The sequence below is a fragment of the Bubalus kerabau genome, chromosome 4 (assembly GCF_029407905.1).
Source record: "Bubalus kerabau isolate K-KA32 ecotype Philippines breed swamp buffalo chromosome 4, PCC_UOA_SB_1v2, whole genome shotgun sequence".
Taxonomy (NCBI): Eukaryota; Metazoa; Chordata; class Mammalia; order Artiodactyla; family Bovidae; genus Bubalus; species Bubalus kerabau.
This window is the reverse complement of record NC_073627.1, coordinates 125,911,767-125,938,383: the sequence shown is the minus strand read 5'-3', so window position 1 is coordinate 125,938,383 and position 26,617 is coordinate 125,911,767. Positions and strand designations below refer to the sequence as shown.

Below are 26,617 nucleotides of genomic sequence, written 5' to 3'. Positions count from 1 at the left end.
GTTGCGCCCCTTAGGCGGGAGCCAGGCCACAAACGAATTTCCTGATTGGCTCCGGTCCGCGGGTTGCTGGGGAGAGGCACGGAGAGGCGGGCGGGAGTCTCCAGGGCAGACGCTGATTGGCTGGGGTGAGAGCACCTCTCCTTCCGATGATTCGGCTCTTCTCCGCTCAGTCTTAGCGAAGCGTCTGCAGCCGTCGTTTGAGTCGTCGCCGCCGCTACCCCCCTCGCGGATCAGGCGCTAGCGTCGCCCGTCCGCTCGTCCACCGCCCTAGTGCCGCTGGGAGGAAACGAGAGGGAGGCCTGCGGGTTTGTCGCCGCCACTCGCCCCCCCTCCGGGAGAGCCGAGTCCCGGCCCAGTCGGTCGCCTGCCACCCCTCAGAGCCGTTACCCGCGGTCCGCCACAGCCGCCGGCTGGGAGAAGCGCGCGCCATGGCCTCCGGAGCTGAGTGAGTGTGTGCGCGCGCCCGTCCGCCCCTTGTGGGTGCGCGCACCGGGAGACCCACCGCGCTGGGTAGGCCCAGTCGGGCCTGGCTGTGGGCGCGTCTTGGAGGTGGAGACAGGGAACGAGGGAGAGGGAAGAAGAGGAAGGGGGCGAATGAGGAGCCGCGGACCCCACCGGGCCCAGCTGCGCACCCGCGCGCCCCCTAGGCGGGGCTTGCGTTGGGCCTGGGTCGGGGCCTGGGCCAGATCGTGCTGTGTCATGCAGGCCCGGGCCGGCCTGATTGGCTCCTTTGGAAGGGCCGTCCCGACCTGGTGAGGTCTGCGGGCTCACACTGACGGCGCAGAGCCCCGGGGCCTTGCGGCGCCCACCTGCGATCTGATCTGCCACCCTCTTTGGGCCTTTGGTCCCAGGAGAGCGCAGGCCCCGCGGCGGGCCCAACGCCCTAACTGGGCCCGGTGGGCGTGGACTTTGAGCCACGTGAAGGCCTTAGCCCGGAGACCGAGGCGGAGGCTGGAGCTGGGAAAGGCCTGGGAGCTCAGGGAAGCTCACGAAAGCCCTTTTAGAGCTGGGTCGGCGTGGCCAGTAGTTGAAGACCTGAGTGGTGAGAGGCTGTTGAGGAGAGGGCGGGCCCAGCCGTTCGGTTCTGGCCGCCTTCATATTAATAATACTTGAGGCCTGTTATTCATACGAGAAGGCTTTCGTCAGGTTTCCTTGATGTGAAATGGGATTCTTTAGGTTCTTGATAAAATTCAAATCTCAGGTCGTTTTTTGTCGGCCTTTCTAAATTTCAGCCTTTGTGGTGTGAAGGTTAGAGTTCCCTTAAACTCACACATTCCTTTCCCTAAGCAGCTATGTTGAGATATCCTGGGCCCTCTGCTCAAGAAAGCATCAGATAAAACCTGACCACCTCTGCCCATTTTAGAATCAAGGGCTTTAGATACTAGGAGTATAGGGGGAGACACTGCCATCCTGTGGAAACCCTTTTATGCAAATCACTTTACTGATTTGAGAGTTTAGGTGGTTTTTTTTTTTTTGAGACGTGTTCCTTTTTTTCAAGTTTCTGAATTGAGATGAAGTATTACTCAGGTGCCTATTTAAAAGAACTACTTAATAATTAAAGTAGTCTCTTAGTCTTTTAGTTTCCAAGACTGAAAGTAAAAGTCCAGAATTCTTGGAACCTGGCATCATAAGACAGTTTCTGATCTCTATGTCATCTTGATGACTCTTACCTGAACTCTGTCCAAGTCTCCTGTGGCCCGTTGGGGTTCTGAAAAGGGCCTGAATCATGCCAAAGACCAGGAGGATGTCCCCCAAAACAGTTCTTCAGGACTGTCGGCCCGGGATCAAACTGAATTCCATCATGTAGAGGTTACTTCCTTTGATCTCAGTAGATAGATGTGGAATTAAAGGTCTTTTCAGAGCATCCCACTCTTCTCTAGTGCCAGGGTCAGGAATGTAGGCGGAATGGAGATTTTCCTAGAATGCAGCTTTGGGGTTAAAATACAAAGTGATGGCTAGAGGCACCTGATATTTTATTTTTGTCTAGCCCTAGTCCTATACATCAGACAGGAAGATGGGCAGCCCTTGAAGGATATTTTGATGCATGGGAGAGAGGGAGAATTGATGGATTTAAATTGCCCTCTCATATTGACCATGGTTGCTTTCCAGGATGTTTATAAGCATTGGAAGAGTATGCCTCTGCAGCATTGTGATCACCACCTTTGGGTTAAAAAGTTAGTCTCTCAGTTGTGTCCGACTGTTTGTGACCCCATGGACTGTAGCCCACCAGGCTCCTCTGTCTGTAGAATTCTCCAGGCAAGAATACTGGAGTGGGTTGCCATTTCCTTCTCCAGGGGAATTTTGGGTTGGGGGAGGCAAGTTTAAGCTAAGGAAACTCCACTCTTGGAAATTAAAGGGAATGAATAAAGATCCAGGCTATGTGAGAGGGTCAGCAGAAAACTTACAACATTTTTAGATGAGTGGGATATGTGTAATATTACTTTTGAATGTATCAGGACCAAAAGATGTAAAAAAAAATCCTGTTAACTTCCTAGCTGTTATTCTAGAATACAGACATCTTTTTTTCTTGCAAATTGTGAAGATATTTCCAGTAGGAATACTATTTTGTCTTTTGTTGGCTGATAATTCCCAGATCCTAGAACGGTGCCTGGTGTATTTATGGAATTCTCCAGGCAAGAATACTGGAGTGGGTAGCCAGTCCCTTCTCCAGGGGATCTTCCTAACCCAGGGATCAAACCCAGGTCTCCCACATTGCAGGTAGGTTCTTTACCATCTGAGCCACCAGGGAAAAACATAATATATGCGTGCATGCTAAATTGTTTCAATCATGTCCAACTCTGTGCAACGCTATGGACCATAGCCTGCCAAACTCCTCCGTCCATGGAATTCTGCAGACAAGAATACTGAAGAGTATGTGGCCATGTCCTCCAGGGGATCTTCCTGACCCAGAGATCAAACCCGAGTCTCCTGCATCGGCAGACAGATTCTGACCCCTAGTGCCAGGAAGCTCACACACACACAGACACACCCCTTGTTAATTTGTTGAGTAAAGAAATAATCCATGGGAAATGTTTCTTTTTATTTATTCCCTGGTGTTTTCCATTGTCTGGCCTCCTTATTTGGGTTAATGCCCATGTTTTCCTGAGCCTTACTAAGAGAAGATAAGACCTTCTCTTTAAAGGGAGAGCCTGCAGAGAAATTGGTGTTGGGAAGTGGTTTAGGTAGTTTATTTAGATAGTTTATTTAGGTAGTTTAAACTGAGTTCAGACTCAGGCAACCTTGATTTAGACAAGAGGGATTTGGATTTATCCCATGTCTCAGCATTTCTTGGTTTTAACTTTTTGAACCAACTCCATGGAGTTGTGTGTCTTTGCAGAGATAACCCTGAAACTCCATTTGAGCTTGAGCTTCTCTCTGGTGAAGATTCCAGATCCGATAGTGTTTTGTGTTTGCTTTTTTCAAATATGATGGTCTTTATGCTTTGCATTCCTGTGGTGTACAGAATGCGCTGGCGTTCAGCAGGTTTAGCCAGTAGGAAGGGTAATTCTAATGATTCTTCTTCATAGTTTCCAGGCTTACTTTGTGGGGCTTGGGGCCTCTCCAAGCCCCATGGGAGGTTGTCTTACTTACTGTAAGAAGGTCAGCAAAGAGCGAGCTTGTGCTGTGTTCTGCAATGCTAATCATACTAAATGTCAGATACCATACGCCAGACATTCATATCTTACTTAAGACAGTCCATTTTAGCGTTCATCATCTCACTATCTTAAGATAGTAATCCTCTGTGATGAGTGCTACTGTAGTCCCCATTTTATATCTGCCTCCAGAGAGGTCAAATCACTTGCCCAAGATCACAGCTAAGTGGCAGGGTTGGAATTCAGACCCAACAGGTCTGACTGCAAAGCCCCTTCTCTTAATCACTATTCTGTACTGTCTAAGACTATTTCCATTTCTCTAATTACTGCTCAGACTCCACTTTTATTTTGTTTTCTTAGTTTCCTGACCCTAGGCAAGATCACCTGGGGCCTTACAGCTGGGATACCAGTACTCGGAATACCAAGAGTTGCTGAAATAGGAATTGTAATATGTACTTGATAAGCATTCTTGATCTTGGCTTACTTTCTCTTTATTTGAGCTCTGTGTGGGGACAACTTCATCAATGCACTATTTCTTTCCTAAGTATGAGTTTTAGAGACTGGTGGGGATGTTGCTGGAATTTGTTTTGGAACTGACTTCTTTTTCTCTTTCTAGTTCAAAAGGCGATGATTTATCAACAGCCATTCTTAAACAGAAAAACCGTCCCAATCGGTTAATTGTTGATGAAGCCATCAATGAGGACAACAGTGTGGTATCCTTGTCCCAGGTAAGTTGGGTCCACAGTCCAATCTTTGCTTATTGCACTTAACCTGAGGGCTTTTCCCAGGTTTCTTTTCTCATTTTTCTTGCAGTGACCACAGATAGAATGGGGTTTACTGGGAATCCCAACCTCCAGGGCTGCTGCTTATCCCCTGGCCCAGTGACCCAAAGGCCTTAACCTTCTTTCCTCAGCCCAAGATGGATGAACTGCAGTTGTTCCGAGGTGACACAGTGTTGCTGAAAGGAAAGAAGAGGCGGGAAGCTGTGTGCATTGTGCTTTCTGATGACACATGTTCTGATGAGAAGATTCGAATGAATAGAGTTGTTCGGAATAACCTTCGTGTACACCTGGGGGATGTTATCAGGTGTGTGTGGAGTTCTTGGCCCCTCAGGGATGGGAGGCCAGAGACTGCCTGCTTTACAGGCAGTACCCCCATAAAGGCCTTGGCAACTGCAGATATTGGGAGCTTGCAGGCCATGGGAAGACTTAGGTTTCTAAGGTTGTTTTTAGGTTTTGGGTCTGCCTCTGGGACTTCAAAATCTGCTTCTTCATGACCCTTGGGACAGGTTGGCATTTCTTGACTTTCTTGGTACCTTTATTTTTTTCTACCAGGGGTCACAGCATAGACCTTGGTTTAGGATGCCATTTGAGGGCTATATCTGCCAAATAAGCTTATAGCCTTGCATTGATGGCTTTTGTCGGGGCTAGAATGAGTTGGGAGTATGGGCAGGGAAGGTGGACTCCTAGCAGGTTTGTATAAAGATCCAAGCTAATCGAGGTGAGAGGCATAGTTTGAGCCAGGCCTTGGATAGTTCCAGTCTGAGTGATTAGACTTTAGGCAAGAGGTTTCTCCATCTTGAAGTCATCACTGGCCACTGCTACCCAACCATCTTGTCACCCGGCCAGGAACATCTCAGGCTTCTGATACTTTTGGGGGGATTCTAGGTTTTATGGAGCCTTCTTCCTGGAAGTGCTTAGTCACTTTATCAAGGTGCTCTGACCACCTGACCGAGATGATTTTTTCAGTTGTATTTCTCTGACCCTGACACTTGTCAGACTAAGGTCCCTTTTTGTAATGTTGGGTTACCAGTAGTAACCAGAATGGGTCATCCTTGGATATGTCTCACTGAAGACTTTCCCTCCTGTGTCTTCGTGGGGATTCCAGATGTGTGGGTCTTTCTTTTGCCTCATTGATTGTGAGTGGGCAGTCCCAGCAGCTTCTTCTAGAGGCTCCCCCCTCTGTCACTCTACCCTGCGTATGACCTGTTCTGCTTGGCTGTTGCTTTGCCCTCACTCCCACCCTACCCCCTTGCCTCTCTTCACCTAAAGCCATCCCTGCCTTTTCTCTTTCGCTCGCCATCAGCTCTCTGTGCCAGGCCCTTTTGGATACCCAGAGCTTGGGGCTGCAGTGTGGTTGGTAATGTGGAGTCTGCTTGTCATTCTCAGCATCCAGCCATGCCCTGATGTGAAGTACGGCAAACGCATCCATGTACTACCCATCGATGACACAGTGGAAGGCATCACTGGCAATCTCTTTGAGGTTTACCTTAAGCCATACTTCCTGGAAGCTTATCGACCCATCCGGAAAGGTGAGAAATAATTCTAAGGACTGAACTCAAGGGCTATTGTTGTAGGGATACCCAAAAGTAAACCTTGGTCCATCTTTGTCTATTCTCATACATGTATGCATACATACACATTCTGCACATGTGTACTCTCCTTCCCTGCTTCCTTGCACTTCCCCTTTTTCCCATTCCCACCGCTTGTTCCAGTACAGTAAGCTATTTTCTCTTGTATCTCTGAAGGAAGAGGTGGGCAATTGGGGGTGTATCACAGTCCACAGTGTATTTAATACTTAGCGCAGTTCTGCCGGTGGTGGTGGTTGTGCAAGCTTGGGTTATCTATACATCAGAAGTCAAAAATCTTATGGGCTTCTTCCTGGCACATCAGGTTTTATTCAGTGTCTTTTGAGGGGCAGAGAGACTTTTCACAATTTAGTTTTCTCTTTTTGCCTGATGCTTAATAAGATGTGGATGGGAAGGAGAAAGGACAGTATCTAGTGAACTTGGCATTCTAGATCCCAGGTTCTGATGGGGAATTCTTAGCTTGGTCTGGTGATAGATACCTCTGACTGCTCTTGTGCTGATTGCTCTCACAGGAGACATTTTCCTTGTCCGGGGTGGGATGCGTGCTGTAGAGTTCAAAGTAGTGGAGACAGATCCCAGTCCTTATTGCATTGTTGCGCCAGACACAGTGATCCACTGTGAAGGGGAGCCTATCAAACGAGAGGTGAGTTCTTTTCCTGATCCCGGTATCCCACTTAGTGAGTGCTCAGCAGGGCAGTAGTGTGGTAGTTCCAAAGAATCCTCAGGCTTGATGGTTAAGCTACTTCCCAGAGGTGGAAAGCATGGCTATTCATTTCTGGACCTAGGTATTTTTTAGAAGTATCTGATATCAATAATGTTTAAAATCTAGATTGAGCCTAATGAGTCTAGTGGTTGAAATGATTTTTGAAGAAGTGATGCTGATGATGACATCTAGACCCCTGCCTGTTTCCCACACTTTCTAGCTTCAGGTCTTAGGGGAACCCACTGCAGTAAGACTAAGGACAATGTAATGAGGAAAGGCTATGCTACAAATCTTTGCCATGGAATAAATAAACAAATAAAAAGTAAAAGCAAAGATTGGAAATTCCCTGGCAGTCCAGTTGTTAGGACTCTGCACTCTTACTGCTTAGGGTGCAGGTTTGATCCCTTTTGGGGAACTAAGATCCTACAAGCTGCGCAGCATGGCCATATAAATAAAGAAATTCTTGCCCTGGGGTTTTTTGAATTGTTCTTTGAGGCATGATCCCCTTAGAGGAGAAGCTTCTCATACAGCAGATTCTCTACACCATCTTTAGAGAAACTCACTTTTTGCTAATCGTAGCATTCTTACCTTTTCTTTTTCTCTTGCATTTTCAGGATGAGGAAGAGTCCTTGAATGAAGTGGGCTATGATGACATTGGTGGCTGCAGGAAACAGTTAGCTCAGATAAAGGAGATGGTGGAGTTGCCCTTGAGACATCCTGCCCTCTTTAAGGCCATTGGTGTGAAGGTGAGTATTCTGGGCTCTGTTAGCCCAGAATACTTGTGGTGGTGATTAACAACAACTCACTGTCTATCTGTGTTTTCATATCTGTTTTCAGATATGTTTTCATATCTGTGTTTCATCATTGCCTTGGATTCGAGAGGAAGTACTATATTCAGGTTTATAAAACACTCTAAATTTATTAAAGCTACTAATGGTATAGAACAGAATAGGCCATTTAAGTTCTGTGTTGAATTTTTTTTTCTTAATTACAACCTTCAAAATGTAAAGACCATTCTTATCTGATGGGCCCTAAATAGTCTGTTTTAAATATTTATTACTTAAAGTCTCACCATAGTTTGCCAGCTTGTCTAGAATGTGCGTGTAAAGTCCCTCAGTCATGTCCAACTCTTTGCGACCCTGTGGACTGTAGCCTGCCAGGCTCCTCTGTCCATGGGATTCTCTAGGCAAGAATACTGGAGTGGGTTGCCATTTCCTTCTCCAGGGGATCTTCCCAACCCAGGGATCGAACCCTGGTCTCCTGCATTGCAGGCAGACACTTTATCCTCTGAGCAACCAGGGAAGCCAAGTGTTGCCCAATAGCAGTAAAGGAAATTTGCAGTGTTAAGGATCCTGAGTCCAGAATATTTGAGAACTGCTGGTCTAAAATGTAACATCCCAGTTGTTCCTGTATCATAGGACACCCTGAAGATGAAGATTCTATCTATCCCTTTCCCTAGTATACATTGTGTAAATAAATTTATCTTTTCTGGGGGTACTTTTCCATATCCTTCCAGTGGATGAAGCCAGAGAAAAGACAACTTCAAAGAGGAAAACTTGTGGCTATTGGTAGGGGAAGGCATTCCACTTGATAATAAATCCTGGAGAGTTGTGATTATAGCAGTGAGTGAGCCTCTGGCCAACACTCTTAAATGGCTGAACTAGTCCTTGGCTCTTACCTGTCTAAAGTCATGCCCTTGGCCTAATGCCCTCTTACTTTTCCTAGATCCAGGATCTTCAGACTCACTCACACTAAAAGTTTCTTAGTGTGGTTTCTGTGCTCTCTATCTCCTATTTTTTCATAAGTATTGTCAGCTTTCTGGCATTATTATCTCTGCTGCAAAGAGGAGTGAGTATGGTCTGAAGTAAAGTGTCTTCCTAGCAACTGCTATTTGAGGGCTCATTCCGAGTTGAGCTCTAATTCTCATCCTGTTTAAATAGAGTCCTTCTTAGGCCATTTTAGGGTACCTGGGGTTTGGAGAAGATGAGAGTCTGAACCTAATCAACCCTCTGTACTGGTCCTCAGCCTCCTCGGGGAATCCTGCTCTATGGACCTCCTGGGACTGGGAAGACCTTGATTGCTCGAGCTGTGGCAAATGAGACTGGCGCCTTCTTCTTTTTGATCAATGGTAGGAGACTTGGTTCACTTTGTGTTTGGTTGGACTCCACTCTGAGCTAAGCATGACCCAAGTCTCATGAACAGGAGAAATCATGGACATGCTTATTTGTATACATAGCCTCATGTATACTTCAGTGTTTGTATTTTAAAGTCCATTGCAGACAGATAAACAGCAACGGGAGGGTATGCTATTCTGGTGTCCCTTGATTTATCCCACCTTGAGAAAGAGCGTTAACAGGCTGAAGACATTAAAGAGGAGTGCTTACTTATTTGAGAGGGTTTGGGGGAAGACTGGCTGAGATCAACTATCTCTTTGAGAATGATATTTCACTGGTAGGGGTCCAACCGGTGCTCCTTCTGCTCTGGCCAGAGGTCCCACAGCATCTGCTGTCACCATCTTCATACCTTTCAGTTCAACTGAGATAAGTGTATTGAGCCCCTTGACTTCTTTTTATCCTGGCTTGGTGGCTACTCTGGGATAATTGTTGGTAGGGGCTGTGAGAAAGTAGGCAGATGTTACCACATTCTCACCCAGGACCTGTCTCTGAGCTAGACAGACAAGATATCTGAATACTTTTTGAGATTGAGGAAGGATGTATTTTAGTCACTGCATGCATTCTGTTTGCTTTCAGGTCCTGAGATCATGAGCAAGTTGGCCGGTGAGTCTGAGAGCAACCTTCGTAAAGCCTTTGAAGAGGCTGAGAAGAATGCTCCTGCTATCATTTTCATTGATGAGTTGGATGCCATTGCTCCCAAAAGAGAGAAAGTAGGAACTTAACCAAGGGGATAGTAGGGTTTTAGAAGGTCCTGACTTCACTTCTGACCAGACATTTTGTCCTGACAGACCCATGGGGAGGTGGAGCGGCGTATTGTATCACAGTTGTTGACCCTCATGGATGGCCTAAAGCAGAGAGCACATGTCATTGTTATGGCAGCAACCAACAGACCCAACAGCATTGACCCAGCCCTACGGCGATTTGGTAAGGACCCCAAATAACTCTTTTTGCTGTCTTTGCTCATGTGGAGATTATGTCTCCAGTGGGCTTAATCCTGTTGATCCCATATCTGTCCTTCATCTAAGTTGCCTAATGCTCAGGATTTCGTTTTTTTGTTTTGTTTTTTTTTGAGGATTTCATGAAGTCCTTTGCAGTTAGGTAAAGAGTAAGGTCCTTTCTTTCCCTTATTCCTTGTCATGTCCAGGGTAACCACCCATCCTGGTTTGCCTGAGACTGAGGGATTTCCCAAGATATGGGGCTTTCAGTGCTAACACCAGACATTTCCTGGTCACAGTGTAATGGTTGGACGCCTTAGGCCTGGGCCCTTCTTCCCTATGCACCAGAAATGATCCCTGTCTATGCATCATAACACAGGTCGCTTTGATAGAGAGGTGGATATTGGAATCCCTGACGCTACAGGACGCTTGGAAATTCTTCAGATCCACACCAAGAACATGAAGCTGGCAGATGATGTGGACCTTGAACAGGTGGCATGTTGATGAGGGCTGGCCAAAAGTTCAGATGTCTTGTTTCCATACAGTTGAAGGGGACTGACTAGGGACAGAAGCTTCAGATGTGAGGCGATTGATTTTAATTCCTGGGCAGGGAAAGGGTGATGTGAGATTAAATCCAGGAAACTAGGGTTGGCATTTTCCTTGGTTTACAGTGAATTAGGGTGAACCAGAAGATTGGGGGCTGCTTTATTTCTAGGCCCCAAGCGCAGGCTTGAATACTTAAAAGTCCAGCTAATGAAAGGGCTGCTGGTATGTTTTTAGGGGAATGGAGGACCCAGAGATAGGAGTCAGAGGAAGAGGGCAGGGTTCTGTTATCTAAGGCAGAATAGAGACATCTAAGCTAGGTCTCATTCTCAGAGACAGGAGAGTAAGTGGATCTTCTCTCTGCAGGTAGCCAATGAGACTCATGGGCATGTGGGAGCTGACTTAGCAGCCCTGTGCTCTGAGGCTGCTCTGCAAGCCATCCGTAAGAAGATGGACCTCATTGACCTAGAAGACGAGACCATTGATGCTGAGGTCATGAACTCCCTGGCAGTTACTATGGATGACTTCCGAGTAAGGGCCGCTCTCCCTTTCAGGTACACGCACATGCACTTTGATCTCTTTCCTGGCAATTCGCATCCCCAATTTTTCTTCCCTTTTTAGTGGGCCCTGAGCCAGAGCAACCCATCAGCACTGCGGGAAACTGTGGTAGAGGTGCCACAGGTGACCTGGGAGGACATTGGGGGCTTGGAGGATGTCAAACGTGAGCTTCAGGAGCTGGTCCAGGTAGGATGCTTGGTCCAGGGTGGGTCACTGCCTCAGCATGTTGTCATCGAGCTGGTGGTATTGGGGTGTTGGCACATTGATTGCAGAAATTATGAGCATGATTCAGGAGCCTGCTGTTCTGAGGTTGGAAGCACCAAGAAGCCTGTCGCCTTACACCATGACATGGTGTGGGAGGATGCTTCTGTTAGGTTGGGTTTCTCTCAGACTGGGGGAGATATCCCTGAATCCTCTTTCTTTTTCCTCCTAGTATCCTGTGGAGCACCCAGACAAATTCCTCAAGTTTGGCATGACACCCTCCAAGGGAGTACTGTTCTATGGACCTCCTGGCTGTGGGAAAACATTGCTGGCCAAAGCCATTGCTAATGAGTGCCAGGCCAACTTCATCTCCATCAAGGGTCCTGAGCTGCTCACCATGTGGTTTGGGGAGTCTGAGGCCAACGTGAGGGAAATCTTCGACAAGGTGAGCTACAAGTGGCTGGGCTATCAATTCACTTGCTTGGGACAAGTTAGGGGTAGAGGCTGTTCTTTGGGAGATTAAGACCATCCCATTCTGGCAGCTCAGTTAGGGCAGTGAAGGTCACTTTATTTTCCATTTTTTCTCAGGTCTAAGAGACCCAGTTGTGCTAATGCTCAAGTCCATCTGTCCCTCTCACAGGCACGCCAAGCTGCCCCCTGTGTACTGTTCTTTGATGAGCTGGATTCAATTGCCAAGGCCCGTGGTGGCAACATTGGAGATGGTGGTGGGGCTGCCGACCGAGTCATCAACCAGATCCTGACAGAAATGGACGGCATGTCCACAAAGAAAAATGTATTTATCATTGGCGCTACCAACCGACCTGACATCATTGATCCTGCCATCCTGCGACCTGGCCGCCTTGATCAGCTCATCTATATCCCGCTTCCCGATGAGAAGTCCCGTGTTGCCATTCTCAAGGCCAACCTGCGCAAGTCCCCAGTTGCCAAGGCAGGTGCAAGGTCTTGGGTCGCAGGGTCATAAATCTGCAGGCTGTGTGGCATGCTCCTTGGTTCCTGGACAAGGTTCTATTGGGGATTCCTGGGGTTATAGTTGAAAAGGAAGGATGGAAAATTTGAGGGTATTAAGATGATCTAGAATAAGGAATAAAACTGGTGGCAGAGATGGAACAAAGTGGAATTGGAAGTGCTTTGGTGCCTCAAAGATCAGTGTATCTCAGGGGAAAAGAGGCTAAAAGCTAAGGTAGCTCTGTTGCTTCTTTTAGGATGTGGATTTAGAGTTCCTGGCTAAAATGACTAATGGCTTCTCTGGAGCTGACTTGACCGAGATTTGCCAACGTGCTTGCAAGTTGGCCATTCGTGAATCGATCGAGAGTGAAATTAGGCGAGAACGGGAGCGGCAAACCAACCCGTCAGCAATGGTGAGTCTGCATCCTTAACCCAGATGTGCCCGTCGTAGGGAGCCAGGGGACAATCTCTACAGTGCCCTAGAGTGTAAGGTTTTGGAAAGTTCATCTGTCAGATGTTTAGCATGCCATGGAAGAGAAAATGCTGAGTAGATAACCATGTCAATCAGGAATTACAAAGGCTGAGAAGAAATGAGCATAGAAACAAATAGAGCAGGGCTGAGAAGCTAGGATCTATGGACCTATTCCTGGTGTTCCATGGACCCCCTAATTCAGGGGGTTAGGCTGCCACAGGGGTGAGATGGTGCAACAATGTAAGAGTAAGAAGACTGAAAGCTGAGCCATCAGGATACCTAAATGGTGTGAAAACCAAAGGAGGCGCAAAGACAAGATCTGGTAGAGAAAAGTGTCACGGTTAACAGGGAGAGTCAATGCAAATCCCAAAAGTGTAAGAATCACAAAAGTGTAAGTGTAATTCAAATGCAGAATTTGATATGTATGTGTTATAAGCTCAATAAAGAGAGGGACTGTTGTTATCTCACTTGTTTCCTACTGTATCAGGGCACTGTTGGAAACTGACTTAATGAGCAGTTAAGTAATTGGCTTTCTTTACCATTAGTGATGTTTCTCTCCCTCTTATAAAAGCTTATAAACTACAGTGATCCAAAGTCACAGCAGTTGAGTGGCTTCTTAGTAGAAGAGATAGGGTGTAAGCCTGGGCTATAAAGAGAATAGAGGTTGGGTAAAGGAAGTAAGTCACCCAAGTAGATTGGTTGAGGAATAGAACTGCAGGAATTGGGAGAACCCGGATACATTAAAGAGGTTGTGTGTTACTGGAAGTGAGGCCTGTGGGTAAGGTATAATTCAGTTGTGATAAGCACTGAGAGCCATTGACATTTTTTTTTTGAAAATAAAGGCTTATGGGGTATAATTTACATATTGTAAAATTCACTATTTTTAGTATACTATTTCCATGCTTTTTAACAAATATGTTTTAAGTTCTGTAACTGCTACCACAGTTGAGATGGACACATTTCTGTCATCCCAAAAAGTTCCCTCATGCCACTTTTTCCCCTTTCTTTGGCTGCAGCATGCGGAATTTTAGTTTCCCGATCAGAGATCAAACCCATGCCCCCTGCACTGGATGCCCAGAGTGTCAACTCCTGGACTGCCAGGGAAATCCCTCTCATGTCACTTTAATCAGCTTTTTATTCCCACCATAAGCTCTTGGTAGTGAAATCTGTCCCTACAGTTTTACCATTTCCAGAATACATTGGCAGGTTTTTAAGCAAGGCAGTGACTCAGTTTTAGGAAAATTGGCCTGGCAGCATATTCAAGTTGGATAGCAGAGGCCCAATCTGCTGCTGCAATAATGGGGTCAGGAAGGCTAGGGAAGGAATCCAGGCAGAGCCTTAACCAGCCCTGATGGTCTGTGTTTACCCATCCTACAGGAAGTAGAAGAGGATGATCCAGTGCCTGAGATCCGTCGAGATCACTTTGAGGAAGCTATGCGCTTTGCCCGCCGTTCTGTCAGTGATAATGACATCCGGAAGTATGAAATGTTCGCTCAGACCCTTCAGCAGAGTCGAGGCTTTGGCAGCTTCAGGTAACTAGATTTCAGTGGGCTGTGTTTAAGTCATCTTGGGGAACTATACAACCAAGATAGTGGGAGCCCTAAGGATGCTAGAAGGGGTAATTGTGAAAATCCTACACAAGCCCTATCCTAACCCTCTTTTTTGCCTCTGCTCTTAATACAGATTCCCTTCAGGAAACCAGGGTGGAGCTGGCCCCAGTCAGGGCAGTGGCGGTGGCACAGGTGGCAGTGTGTACACAGAAGATAATGATGATGACCTGTATGGCTAAGTGGTGGTGGCCAGCAAGCAGTGAGCTGGCCTGGCTGGACCTTGTTCCCTGAGGGTGGGGGGCGCTCGCCCAGGAGGGACCAGGCGTGCGCCCACAGCCTGCTCCATTCCTCAGTCTGAACAGTTCAGCTACAGTCAGACTCTGGACAGGGGGTTACTGTTGCAAAAAAAAAAATTTAATACAAAAGCGATAAAATAAAAGCGATTTTCATTTGGGAGGTGGAGAGTGAATTACCAACAAGGCATTGGGCCTGGGGCCTATACCATTTCTGCTGTAGTTTAGAGCAGTGCAGGAGGAACCTCTGTGGGTGTGAACAAAGGCATTATCACCAGTCCCCACAGCAAAGCATCTGCACTTCACTCAATGCTGCCCAAGCCCTCCCTTTCCCCTACCCAACCTGGGCAGGAGGGTGAAGGGCTACAGTTGCTGGGTGTTTATATAGAGAGTAGGTTGATTTTTATTTTACATGCTTTTGAGTTAATGTTGGAAAACTAATCACAAGCAGTTTCTAAACCAAAAATGACATATTGTAAAAGGACAATAAACGTTGGGTCAAAATGGAGCCTGAGTCCTGGCCCCTGTGCCTGCTTCTTTCCTGGGAAGGGCCTTGGGCTGCTCCTCACTGCCAAGGCACTCTTCCAAATGTGAAATACTAGAAGTGAGGTTGCACCCTCTTCCCTTCCTGATTAACATTGATGTACTGCTGCCTTGCCCAGTGTCTGTGGTTTCACTGGATAGGACTGCAGTGGAGGGCAGGGCGCAGCCTGATGGAACTTCAGAAGTGGTGAATGTGGCATCCTCTACCTATATTTGATGGGGATGGTGAGACTAGGCCTGTAGAGTCCCCTTTTCCTGACCAAGGCTGGGTTGGGGTATAGTCTCTGGAGATGGATGTTCTCTTGATGCATCTAAAAATTTTCATATATTCATGTTCTGGTTGAGGATCACTTATAATTATGTCCACCTTTATGTAATTTGTATTATAAAAACATAGCTTTTTTGCTAATATAAAATTCTAGTTTTGGATGTGTTTCTTTCTAAACTAAACATCCTCCCCTGCTCCTAGTTTTTCAGATGATTGCTTGCATAGTTTTGTCTAGGTATAGTGTGTCTTCTTTATTCAACACGTACCAACGTAATCACTTAGTATTTCTGGGATCGGTATCATGATGCCTTACTAAAGAGGAGTATGATGCAAAGAAAATAACCTGCTGAATCAAGCTAGTCATTCTAGTATTTATACCAGCCTCCAGTTTGACCTTTATAGGTAGGTAATCTGCAAGGACTCAAGATAGTTAACATAGACTGATTAAATTGGGGCATCTTGAACTTATGTGCTATGAAATAGATATTCTTTTGTGATTTGCATTGACTCTCCCTGTTAACCGTGACACTTTTCTCTACCACATCTTGTCTTCGCTCCTCCTTTGGTTTTCACACCATTTAGGTATTCTGATGGCTCAGCTTTCAGTCTTCTTACTCTTACATTGTTGCACCATCTCATCCCTTTGGCAGCCTAACCTCAGTGAGACCAAAGGCAGGGTCTTTTGGAGAAAAGACATTTGATACCTCTGCATCAAGCTGTGGGAAGAGTGCGGAAGGCAAGATCCCACAAAATACGTGAAGGGTACTAATAATACGTTACAGAAATTTATGTTAGAATGATTGCTTTGTACTCACTTATAACACAAAGTATACCTATAGGGAAGGTGGTTGGAACTCTATAGACTCTTTAGGAAAAAACAAGAGCAGACTTGTGAGAGGCCTGGTTTTGCTTCTGACACGTGTGCTCATAGCAGTGTAGCATCAAACAGGCACTTAGCTCTTCTGGGGCCTCAAGATTTCTTTATCAAGTCTGATAAAATGATTGATGGTGCTTCGTAAACTGTAGAAGGCAGTGTGAGGGATGGTTTATTGTCAACATGCACCTGCAGAATTCTGTATACTTAAGCCAATAGGTGAACTGTAAAGCAAGTCCCTCTTTTTCCCCACAAGTTTCTCAGGAAGAAATTGGAATGAGTCTTATAGCAGGTCAAGTTCTATGATTAGAAGATGGGTTTCTAATCAAGAATATGGCATCAAATTAGATCATAGAGGACCAACAGTTTACCACAGAGGCAAAAGCAAAGATGGAACTTCTCTGCGACCCCATAGACAGCAGCCCACCAGGCTCCCCGTCCCTGGGATTCTCCAGACAAGAACGCTGGCGTGGGTTGCCATTTCCTTCTCCAACGCGTGAAAGTGAAGCCACTCAGTTGTGTCCGACTCTCAGCGACCCCATGGACTGCAGCCTACCAGGCTCCTCCGTCCATGGGATTTTCCAGGCACGAGTACTGGAGTGGGGTGCCATTGCCTTGTCCACTCAGTTTCTTGACCAGGGATCAAACCTGGGCTCCCACAGTGAAAGCACTGAGGCCTATCCACTGGACCACCAGGGATTTCCTGATAAATCAGTTAAAAAAAAAACTTGGGGAATTTCCTGGTGGCCCAGTGGTTAGGATTTGGTGTGTTTACTGCTGTGGGCCTGGGTTTGATCTAAGATCTAAGATCTGCAACATGCCCCCGCCCCCCGCCCCCCCCCCCCCCAAAAAAATAGCAAGATAGTCGTCTTTTTTTTTTTTTTTTTTGAGGATAAAGGAGGAATCAAGGATGGCAGGCGTCTGGCTTTGTATTGGGGTGGACGTGGTACACCCCTTCAATAGGAACGCACACATTGAAAGAAAAGATTAAAGGGAAAAAGAGTAGGTTTTGGACAAGTTGAATATGCGACAATACCAGTAAGTGGTTAGATATGCACACTTGAAGCCTAGAGATGGTTTAAAAATGACCCGTGTTTTGAAATACAGCACCTAATGGGATGGGTTGAAGAAATTTTTTTAATGCTGTTGATAAAATTGGACATCTTTTTGCAGGGCTGGGGGAATCAGATTCCCTCCATACCCTACTCAAAAGTTACGTTAATAATCTAAATGTGCATCTGTGGGAATTCCTTGGTGGTCCAGTGGTTAGGATTGCACCCTTTCCCCTGAGGAGGGCACAGGTTTGATCTCTAGTTGGGGAACTAAAATTGCACATGCTGCGAGGCACAGCCATAAGTAAATAAGTAAACAAGTATACATCCATGAAAGTGCTAGAATAAAGTGTTTTAGAAGCCATAAAGAAAAATGGTAGATTTAAACTCTGGCATGGTAAAAATCACCTTAAAATTAGAAAATAAGCTACATAAATTGGGAGAAAATATTTGCAGCAAATGTAACAGGTTGAATGAATATCTGTGATAGGCAGGATAACACCATTCCGGACCCCGCCTGCCCCCCACCCCCAATGTCCACATCCTAATCCTTGGCACCTATGAATGTTATGCTATATGGCCAAAGAAAGTTGCAAATGGAATTAAGATTGCTAAGCAACTGACTCTAAGATGGAAAGAGTATCTTGGATTGTCAAGATGGGCCCAATTTAATTAAAAGTACCCTTAAAAGTGGGAGAGGGAAGAAAAAGTGACATGATAGGAAAAGTTAACTTTCTTTTGCTAGCTTTGAAGATGAGGAGGAGGGCCAATAGCTGAGGAATGAGGGCAGCCTCTAGAAGCTGGGAAAGACAAGGAATGAACCCTACCCACTGCCCACATAAAGAAATATGGCCCTACCAACCTCTTGATTTTAGCCCTGTGAGACATATCAGACTTTACTAACTTTGTGTTGTAGTAATTTGTTATGGCAGCAGTAGAAAAGTAATAACAGTATTGCAAACTGCAATCGAAAAATGGGTATACGATATGATAGAAATCCAGATGACCACTAAACATAGGAAAAGGTATAAACTTTTGTGACCTTGGGATGCATGAGCTAAACCTGAGAAAGAGAGCAGAGGGCTGACAAGAACTGGCTAGAAAGATAGATTTGTGGATCAAGTAAAGAAGGCGATCATGCCTAGGACCAATAACAGCTGCCTAGCCTCAGATCAGTTGTGCTCCTGTGTATATTTTTCTTCTGTTGACTTCCTGCAGAGTTTTTCTCAAGGGCAGCACTGGGCTGTGCTTTCCTGGCCTTAACAGTCTCACCCTGTAGAGGACTCCAGGTTGATCATATGTGAATAGCTAGAAAAGAAAGTTAAGCCTATAGAATCCCAAGCTCTCCACATGTGGGACCCTGATCCTGAGGATATAAAAGCTGCAGCAGCGTAGGGAATTGACATTCCCAGTACCCAAGACTCCAAAAAAAGACGTGAGTGGGATTTTTCTGGTTCAGCTAGTTTATTAGGATTTCCTTTGTCTCCCCACCCCCCAACTGGTTTGGCTTCATTTCTTGGGATACTTATATTGGGTGCCAGTACTACCAGGCTTTCCTCTGCTGATGGATTTGGTGGGCATGGATCCATGGGTACCCAGAAACTTGGCTAATATCCTTTGGAGACTGCTGGTAAGGGGAGCGGGAGGTGAGGAGGAAAGATGCTTCCATGCCCAAGGGCAGGGCTTACAGTGCCTAGGGGACAGAATGTCAGGAGTTCCCAGCCTTGCCCCTCTCTGACCTTGGGAACTTAAATACTTGGAGTGAGGCTGGGGGTAGAAAGCAGTGCATGGAGAGCAGTGGTTGCTGTGCTGAGATCCTCGTGAAAGTCTGCTGACAGGGTTCTCTGCTAATCTTCTGGCCTGAGCTGGGTGGCTTTCCTCTGTAACTTTGGATGACCCCAAACTTGCATCTGCTTCTCCATAGTCTCCTCCTTTGGGTTTCCTGGGGCTGGCTCTCTTTTTGGCTGAAGATAGGGTTGAAGCTTTGTCTTGTCTCTTGCCTGAGACTAGAACTGCAGGCTTTGAGGGCTCTTCCTGGCCCAGGCAGTTCTCACCAGCCTCCATGTGAACACATGACTCTTGGGGTGAGATCTGGTACACTGTCTTTGCTTGCTTGCTTTGCTCTTTCTGAGACCCTTGTTCTGCCCTGCCAGACTTTTGTGTCTGAGGTTGGAAAGAGAAGTGGGAGTGATAACAGTAGGGGACCTGGACAGGCTGAGTTACTGTGCTCTGAGCTTTGGGGGGATGACAGCTTGAAGAGTGTGGCCACAGACTTGGGGGATGAGTCTGCTGTGGTGGGCAAGAAGAGAGTTTCTGGGTGGCTTGAGTTGTGGAGCTCAGGATAAGGGAGCTGCTGAATGATTGACTTTGAGATCTGGAAGCAGGGCTCTGCTGTAGTTTCTCCAGCCTGAGTTCCAGCTCCTTACTCCAGTGCCAGGGCCGGATCCCAGAGTAGGTGGGTACCTTTGGGATAGCCTCACCCCGGGAGGATGGAGTCTCTGCGTTAGCCCCTGTTAACAGCCCTCCCTTGGGTAGGCCATGTTGGTTGGACTCAATCTTCAGAGCTTGAGCTTGGGCAGGAGGCCAGGGTATTGGCTGTAGGGGATCCACTGCTGGAGGGTTGGGGTCCTGGAGGATCCCTCTGAGATGTTGCATATTCCTTCTCACAAACTCAAGGTCAATGTGTGGATCTGGTAGAAGAGCAGAGAACCTGGGAGTTGCGGCTGGGAGTTCAGTGGCCCTGCAGTTCTCTGTATGTTTCACTGTTTCCTCCTCAGGCTTATAGTCACGTTTGTCTCCAATAGGCTCACTCATGTGAGACTTGGACATAGAGTTTGGGAGTGGGCTGGGGCTCCATACTGGGGACGCAGGAACCCAACAGCTTTCTTTCTGCTCCACATCCCCCAAAATAGGCTTAGAGTCAGCCTGGACTCCCAAGGAGTTGGCTCCATGTGGGTCTTGGGGTAAGCTGCAGTCTGGGAGCTCTGAGGTCTGGGAGTCCTTTCTCCTTCCTAGGTCTCCACATCTAGCTTCAGATTCAAATGGGACCCCCATAGGGCTAGCTCTGAGGGAATCCAGTACAAGAACTGGGGGTGTGCAGAAGGCCAGAGATGGGGATTCAGAAGCCCAGGAATTCCTGGAATGATCAGTGTCCTTCCATGCAGTTTCTGACCCAGTGAGGCCTCCCACAGGACTGATTCTGTGGTGTTCTAGAACAGGAGCAAGAGATAGGCTGTGGCCAGGGGCTGGGGACTCTGAAGTCCAGAGGTTCTCTCTCTGCCTCATGGCCCCCCTCAAAGTGTTGGAGTCAGACAGGACTGCCTGGACACCTGTGCCTATGGACTCCAGAGAAGCTGAGGGGAAGCTGGGAGGTGAAACTGGGTCTGCAGAGACACAGAGATTTTCTTTACTCTCCATGCCCTTCCTTGGAGTCTCAGATTCTGAAGGAACACAAGTAGATCTGGTTCCATGGAGTCCTGGGTCGAGGTCAAAGGCTGGAGGCTCCGAGGCCCAAGATTTTGTTGAATTTTCTCTGTATCTCCACTGGGGCTCATATCCAGATGACTCTCCCAAGAGTCTGCTTCCCAGGAGTTCTGGCAGGGGATGTGGGGAAGGGCAGAGGGCTGACACTGGAGACCCAGAGGCCATAGGGTTAGCTCTGTGTCCCAAGGATCCCCAGAAATCCTTGGTTGCAGAAGGTCCTCCTTCAGGGCTGATTTCCTGGGCTTCTGACAGAGGGTCTGGGGGCTGGCAGGGGGCTGGCATTGGGGGCTGAAAGGCTTGAGTACTCTCTTTATGTCCTGTGGTTCCCCATTGAGTCTCATCTGCAGGTGGAACTCCCAGGGTGCTAGTTCCTTGAGGCTCTATCAAGGGGGCTACAGATTGGCAAGGGACCAAGATTGCAGGCTCAGGGATCTGAGGCTTCTCTCTTTGCCTCATGGTTTCCCAGAGGGCCTCAGATCCAGAAGGGCCTCCAAGAGGGCTGACTCCCTGGCATCCTGGCAGAGAAGCTTGGGTTAGGCTGGTAGTTGGCATTGCTGGCTCAGGGATTTTGGGGTCCTCCTTTTGCCCCATGGTCTGCCATGGGGCCTCAGACCTAGTTAGGGCTCCCAGGAGACTAGAGGGATTCTCTGCCAGGGAGGCAGAGAGTGAGTCTGGAAAGTGTTGTTGGAGACTAGGATCACATGGCACCTTCCACCAGACCTCAGATGAATAGAAGAGCTTGGAGGGTCTGGTTCTTTGAAAGTTAGGCTGTTGGTGCAGAGCTTGATCCCCGGAGACCCAAGGGATCTCTCTCTGCCGCGTAAGCCACTGTGTATTTGCCTCAGTGCCAGATAGGACTGTCTTACGGTCCATGGGAAAGGGGTTAAGATGAAGGGGAAGTGATGGGACAGGAGGGGAGGATGGAGAGGGAAGTTGTTGAGGATCAGAGGCCATCCTTTCCAGATCCTCTGTAGTATGGGCTTCCTGGGTGGGAAGTGGGGTTGGGAAGCCATTCCAGGGAAGCAGCAATACTGGGGATCTAGGCAGGAAGGCAAGCTTGTTAAAGAAGACAGAGGGACTAACAGATAGCTTCAAGGGAGAAAGGCCACCTGAGCTCAGGAAGATGGCCTCCAAGGACTCACTGTGCAGAGAGGGCAGACCCCAGAAGAACTGGCTTTTTCTCTTCTGTGGGCAGCTCCCTGATGTTGTCGTGTGCCTCACAGGCAGGTTGGTCAAGATCTGAAAGGTGGGAAAGGATCGGGGAGGGTTTGGGGTCTGTGTGAATCCTTGCTCTAGTGTCCCTGGGGCCTTGTGGAGGCCTTCAGAATTACAAGATGGCTGAGATGGGGCTGTAGTGACTTGCTCTCCAATAGGAACTTCTTTAGGAAGAGAACGTGTCTTCAGTGGATCCAGAAATGCCTCCTCTTCCTCCTCTGACTTCTGCTTCCACAGGTGATCAAGGAAAGCCACACGGTACAGAAGTGGTAGGCCCTGGGGAGGGGAGAAAGATACAGTCAGGTGTGAAGGCTTTCCAGAGACACAGAGTGTATCATGAAGCCCTCAGTCTCTGGTCTTTACCCAGAGTGGACAGTCACTCACTGGGGCCCATGTCTGGGGACAACAGTCCCTTACCCATCTGGTGTTAATGGCCATTACCCAGCCACATTTGGAGACCAGCATTTCCTTACATAACTCAACATCTAGGGTCAGTGAGCACTTACCTGGCTTCAAATGTTGTGTTAATGGTAAAACTCACCCGGCCTCACACTTAAGGCTTATGTGGTCACCTCTTTGGGCCCACATTGATGTCTATGACTCCTCCCCTGAACTCACATGTGGTGAATCGTTTAACCCAGCTGCACTGCTGTGTCATTCACCTTGCCTCGCATCTTGTCCCCAGAGTACCAGGGCTGAAGCTGCTGCCATGTCCCAAGCTGCCACCACCTCTGGATCTGCCAAACCATGAACAAAAACAGTGTTATCAAATTCCCTGGACTCTGGAGGCAGCTGCTGCCACAGTGTCTGCAGGCTAGGGCATAGGTCAGCTGGTTCCAGAGAAGCCCCACGACCCCCTCAGACCCACGCAGGTCCTCTGGCAGCCATTCCATTTTCCTCAGCCTAGTGGCAGTTTACCCTGAGGTCATCACTGCATCACAGAACAAAGAACTCCCATCCCCCCACATACCTAACAACAGTCTGTCTGAATTTAGGGCCAAAACATTGCCCCCACCAGACCACTCAAACTTCATTCAGTGAAACCTGAATGATCCCCTTTTGTCTTGATTCCTAAGATCAGAATTACCTTCAGGCATTGTGGATGAGGACATGGATTCTAGCATCAATCTGCCTTATTTAAATCCTAGCTCTGCCACTTCTTACCTGTGAAGTCTCAAAAGACTCAATCTTTCAGTGCCTAAATTCTCTCACCTGTAAAATGGGGATAATATTATTACTTAGCACATAGAGTTGTTTTGAAGATTAAATGAAGAAAACATTTATATGCTTAGAGTAGTACATAGTATATGCTGTGTTAAAATTTTCTTTTGTTGCCATAAATGATCAATAACCAATCTAAAGTAAGATTAGAATAGAGAACAGTTTTATTTGAGTCAAGCTGAAGACTGTAACCCGGGAGACAGCCTCTCATAGCTCTGAGGAACTGCTCCCAAGAAGCCTGGTTTCCAGCATAGCTTTATATCTTGTCAGAATAAAAGACATCAAACATAACAGGGGTACATTTCTTCCATGTTTCAAAAAAGACAGATTAGTTGGTACACAGCAAGTCAGTATGGCCTTGGTACCTGGGAAGGGAGCTTTATCATCAAAGGAGTACTGGCATTGGCCTCCCACGAAGGGAGGCATTTATCTCTAACTTCAAAACAGATATTCTTTACTTCTGGACAATGCACCCTTTTCTTCAGTGGTTAAATCAGATGTACAATGTGTGTTTTATAGACTACAAGACAGGCTTGTAGCTAGTATACAGTTCAAGTCAAATTATTTATAAGCCAGAATGACTTCCCCATACCTCAATATGTGAAAATGTCTTCCATCACTTTTATTTTTAAAAATTTTCATTTATTTTTGGCTGTGTGCAGGCTTTCTCTAGTTGCGGTGAGTGGGCTTCTCATTGCTGTGGCTTTTCTTGTTGAGGAGCACAGGCTCTAGGGTGCACAGGCTTCAGTAGTTGTGGCACACGGGCTTAGTTGCCCTGTAGCTTGTGGAATTTTCCCAGACCAGGGATCAAAGCTGTGTCCCCTACATTGGCAAGTAGATTCTTAACCACTGGGAACCAGAGAAGTCATCTTTCATCACTTTTAAAGTTCCTAATTATTAATATAAGCCTCATTCCATCTTTAATAGGTAGAGTCTGTTTCCTCTTTTATATCTCATGTCTTTAGGTTGCCTGAGATCTTTTTTGCAAGCATTCATGTTAAGGATGACAGTAAATCAAATGTGCTTGATTTTTTTTTTTTTTTAATTTTGTTCCTCTTTCCTCTAAAATCACCACTCTGTTCCATTTCAACTCCTCTTTTTTGGATCAAACTTCAATATCTGCCTTTGCAATACATTTCAGTGCCTCTCTTCTCACCCTGCCCCATCAGCTGCCAGCTTAGTCTGGTAGAAAGACCGTGAGTTGAAGTTGAGGAGACGGATTTTCTAGCTCTGTCACTGTTTGGCCATGTGATCTTGGGCAAGAAAGCGTTCTCCACTGGTACCATGATTTGGCCTAGATGTATTCATTCGCTCAATCCACATATATTTATTAAGTGCTTCCTGTGGATCAGGTATTGTGCTCAGTCTTGAGGAGGCAGATGATAGGGTCTCTGTGCTAAAGTAGTTCCCATTTCTGTGAGGGAAATAGTCAAATAATAGAAGTTAAATAGAGATATGCACAGGATACTAAGGAGGTGGAGGACATCTAACCAGCTTGGGGAAGGGGATGGCTTGTCAGAGGGTGCTTCCCAGAAGAGATCAGTGCTTGGTTTGAAGAGTCAAGAAAATGAGAGTGTAGGAAGCAAGAGGACAATCCAAGCAGTGGAAACAGCCTGTGCAAAAGTTGTGGGGCAGAGAAAGCATGTCCCATTAGGGAAACTGAAGGTATTTCAGTGCATCTGTTGTATTAGGTGGGGGTAAGGGAAGCAGTAGGACAGACGAGATCACAAAGGGCCCTGAATACCAGACTAAGAAGTTGGAGCTTTATCCTGAAGGTGATGGGAAATAACTGAGAAATTTTGAGCAGGGAAGAGACAAGATCAAGTCTGTGTCTTGGAAAGAATACTCTGGCTATAGTGAGGGCAAAGAGATTGAAAGCAAGAGATTGGCTAGGGAAACTTTGCTTTAGTTTGGGCAAAAGTTGAGGCCTGAACCAAGGCAGTGATGGTGGGAGTGGAGAATGACAATCAAGTAGAATTCCAAAGTTATAATTGATTAGACTTGGTTACCAGTGGGATGGAGTGGAATGAGGAGTTGTTTTGCAGAAAGTTTTCACTTTCATCTCAGGTTCAAAGGATTTGTTAACAAAATAAGTCACTTGTTATATATTAATAAATAATACAGATATTTATTAGAGAATTATCTAGCTTTCAACATACTAACATTAAAAGAAAAGAGAAATAGAGCAGAGAATACATTACCAAATTGGGTTTTGACCAACATCCAGACTTAATCAGCATTGGAAACTCCTATATCACAGTACATCTGGATTCCCAAATGGGAAAGGGTCCCAGGCAGCACATCCACTCAGTGGGTGAGACTTCAAAGATTTCAGTTCGAGTTCCTGCTTATAATCCCAGGACAATCTGTGACCAAATCGCAGTTCTGGTTTCATATTAATGCTGTTTGTTTTGTTGTGTAAAACTTGGAATATAGTTAAGCCTGGGGCTTGGTTGGCAAGGCCCCCTCCAGGGGTCTCATCAATCTCAAGATTTCTCCCTCATCTTATCTATGGTGCTACAAGGCTTGCACTCACAGCAGGTAGTCACTCACAGTCACTCACAGTCACTCACAGTCAGGGCAGTGTCCAGGCAGGTTAGAAGCAAGGTCAGAGGCTTGCTCTGCTTTTTCTCTGAAGCCTAAACAAGACTATTCATTTAATTTCCCTAACAGGAGTTGAGAATGACTCCAGCGTTTCTGACTTGGGGGGACTGGGTGTATATGTTTGTGCCATTTTACTGAGATAAGTAACACAAACCTGGTGACCGATTTAGGATGACGGGGCAATGTGTTCCATTTTAGACATTTGCATTTGAGATTCTAGTGACAAGGATATGTTTGTTAGGCAGGAGGCAGTTAGATACATGCAATGAAGCTTGGGAAAGCAGTCTATTCAATTCCAGTTCAGTTGCTCACTTGTGTCCAACTCTTTCCCATCCCATGCAGTGCAGCATGCCAGGCTTCACTGTCCATCACCAACTCCCGGAGCTTGCTCAAACTCATGTCCATTGACTCGGTGATGCCATCTAACCATCTCATCCTCTGTCATCCCCTTGTCCTCCTGCCTTCAATCTTTCCCAGCATCAGGGTCTTTTCAAATGAGTCAGTTCTTCACATCAGGTGGCCAAAGTATTGGAGCTTCAGCATCAGTCCTTCCAATGAATATTCATGACTGATTTCCTTTAGGATTGACTGGTTTGATCTTGCAGTTCAAGGGACTCTCAGGAGTCTTCTCCAACACCACAGTTCAAAAGCATCAATTCTTCAGCACTCAGCTTTCCTTATGGTCCAACTCTCACATCCATACATGACTACTGAAAAAAGCATAGCTTTGACTAGATGGACCTTTGTCAGCAAAGTAATGTCTCCGCTTTTTAATACGCTGTCTAGGTTGGTCACAGCTTTTCTTCCAAGGAGCAAGCATCTTTTAATTTCATGGCTGCAGTCAGCATCTGCAGTGATTTTGGAGCTCAAGAAAATAGTCTCTCACTGTTTCCATTGTTTCCCCATTTATTTGCCATGAAGAGATGGGACCAGATGCCATGATCTTAGTTTTTTTAATATAAGTTTTAAGCCAGCTTTTTCACTCTCCTTTTTTACCTTCA

The 26,617-nt window shown here is 46.6% G+C and overlaps 2 protein-coding genes across 2 annotated transcripts; one reads left to right on the top strand and one right to left on the bottom strand.

The window, feature by feature from the left end:
* The first annotated feature begins 108 nt into the window (after positions 1 to 108).
* Positions 109 to 14,870, top strand: VCP (valosin containing protein). Its single transcript, XM_055578437.1, has 17 exons — positions 109 to 445; positions 4,210 to 4,321; positions 4,507 to 4,679; positions 5,762 to 5,904; positions 6,474 to 6,604; positions 7,279 to 7,410; positions 8,690 to 8,792; positions 9,415 to 9,548; positions 9,627 to 9,762; positions 10,153 to 10,265; positions 10,683 to 10,847; positions 10,938 to 11,060; positions 11,308 to 11,520; positions 11,716 to 12,024; positions 12,299 to 12,454; positions 13,891 to 14,045; positions 14,197 to 14,870. Exons 1-17 carry the CDS (start codon positions 429 to 431, stop codon positions 14,300 to 14,302), a joined length of 2,421 nt encoding a protein of 806 aa, XP_055434412.1. The 5' UTR covers positions 109 to 428; the 3' UTR covers positions 14,303 to 14,870.
* A 3,280-nt stretch (positions 14,871 to 18,150) lies between these two features.
* Positions 18,151 to 22,888, bottom strand: SPATA31G1 (SPATA31 subfamily G member 1). Its single transcript, XM_055579717.1, has 4 exons — positions 22,879 to 22,888; positions 22,454 to 22,528; positions 21,285 to 22,135; positions 18,151 to 18,156 (listed from the first exon to the last, which is right to left on the bottom strand). The coding sequence occupies exons 1-4, from the start codon at positions 22,886 to 22,888 to the stop codon at positions 18,151 to 18,153; spliced, it is 942 nt and encodes a 313-aa protein (XP_055435692.1).
* Between the last annotated feature and the right edge of the window lie 3,729 nt (positions 22,889 to 26,617).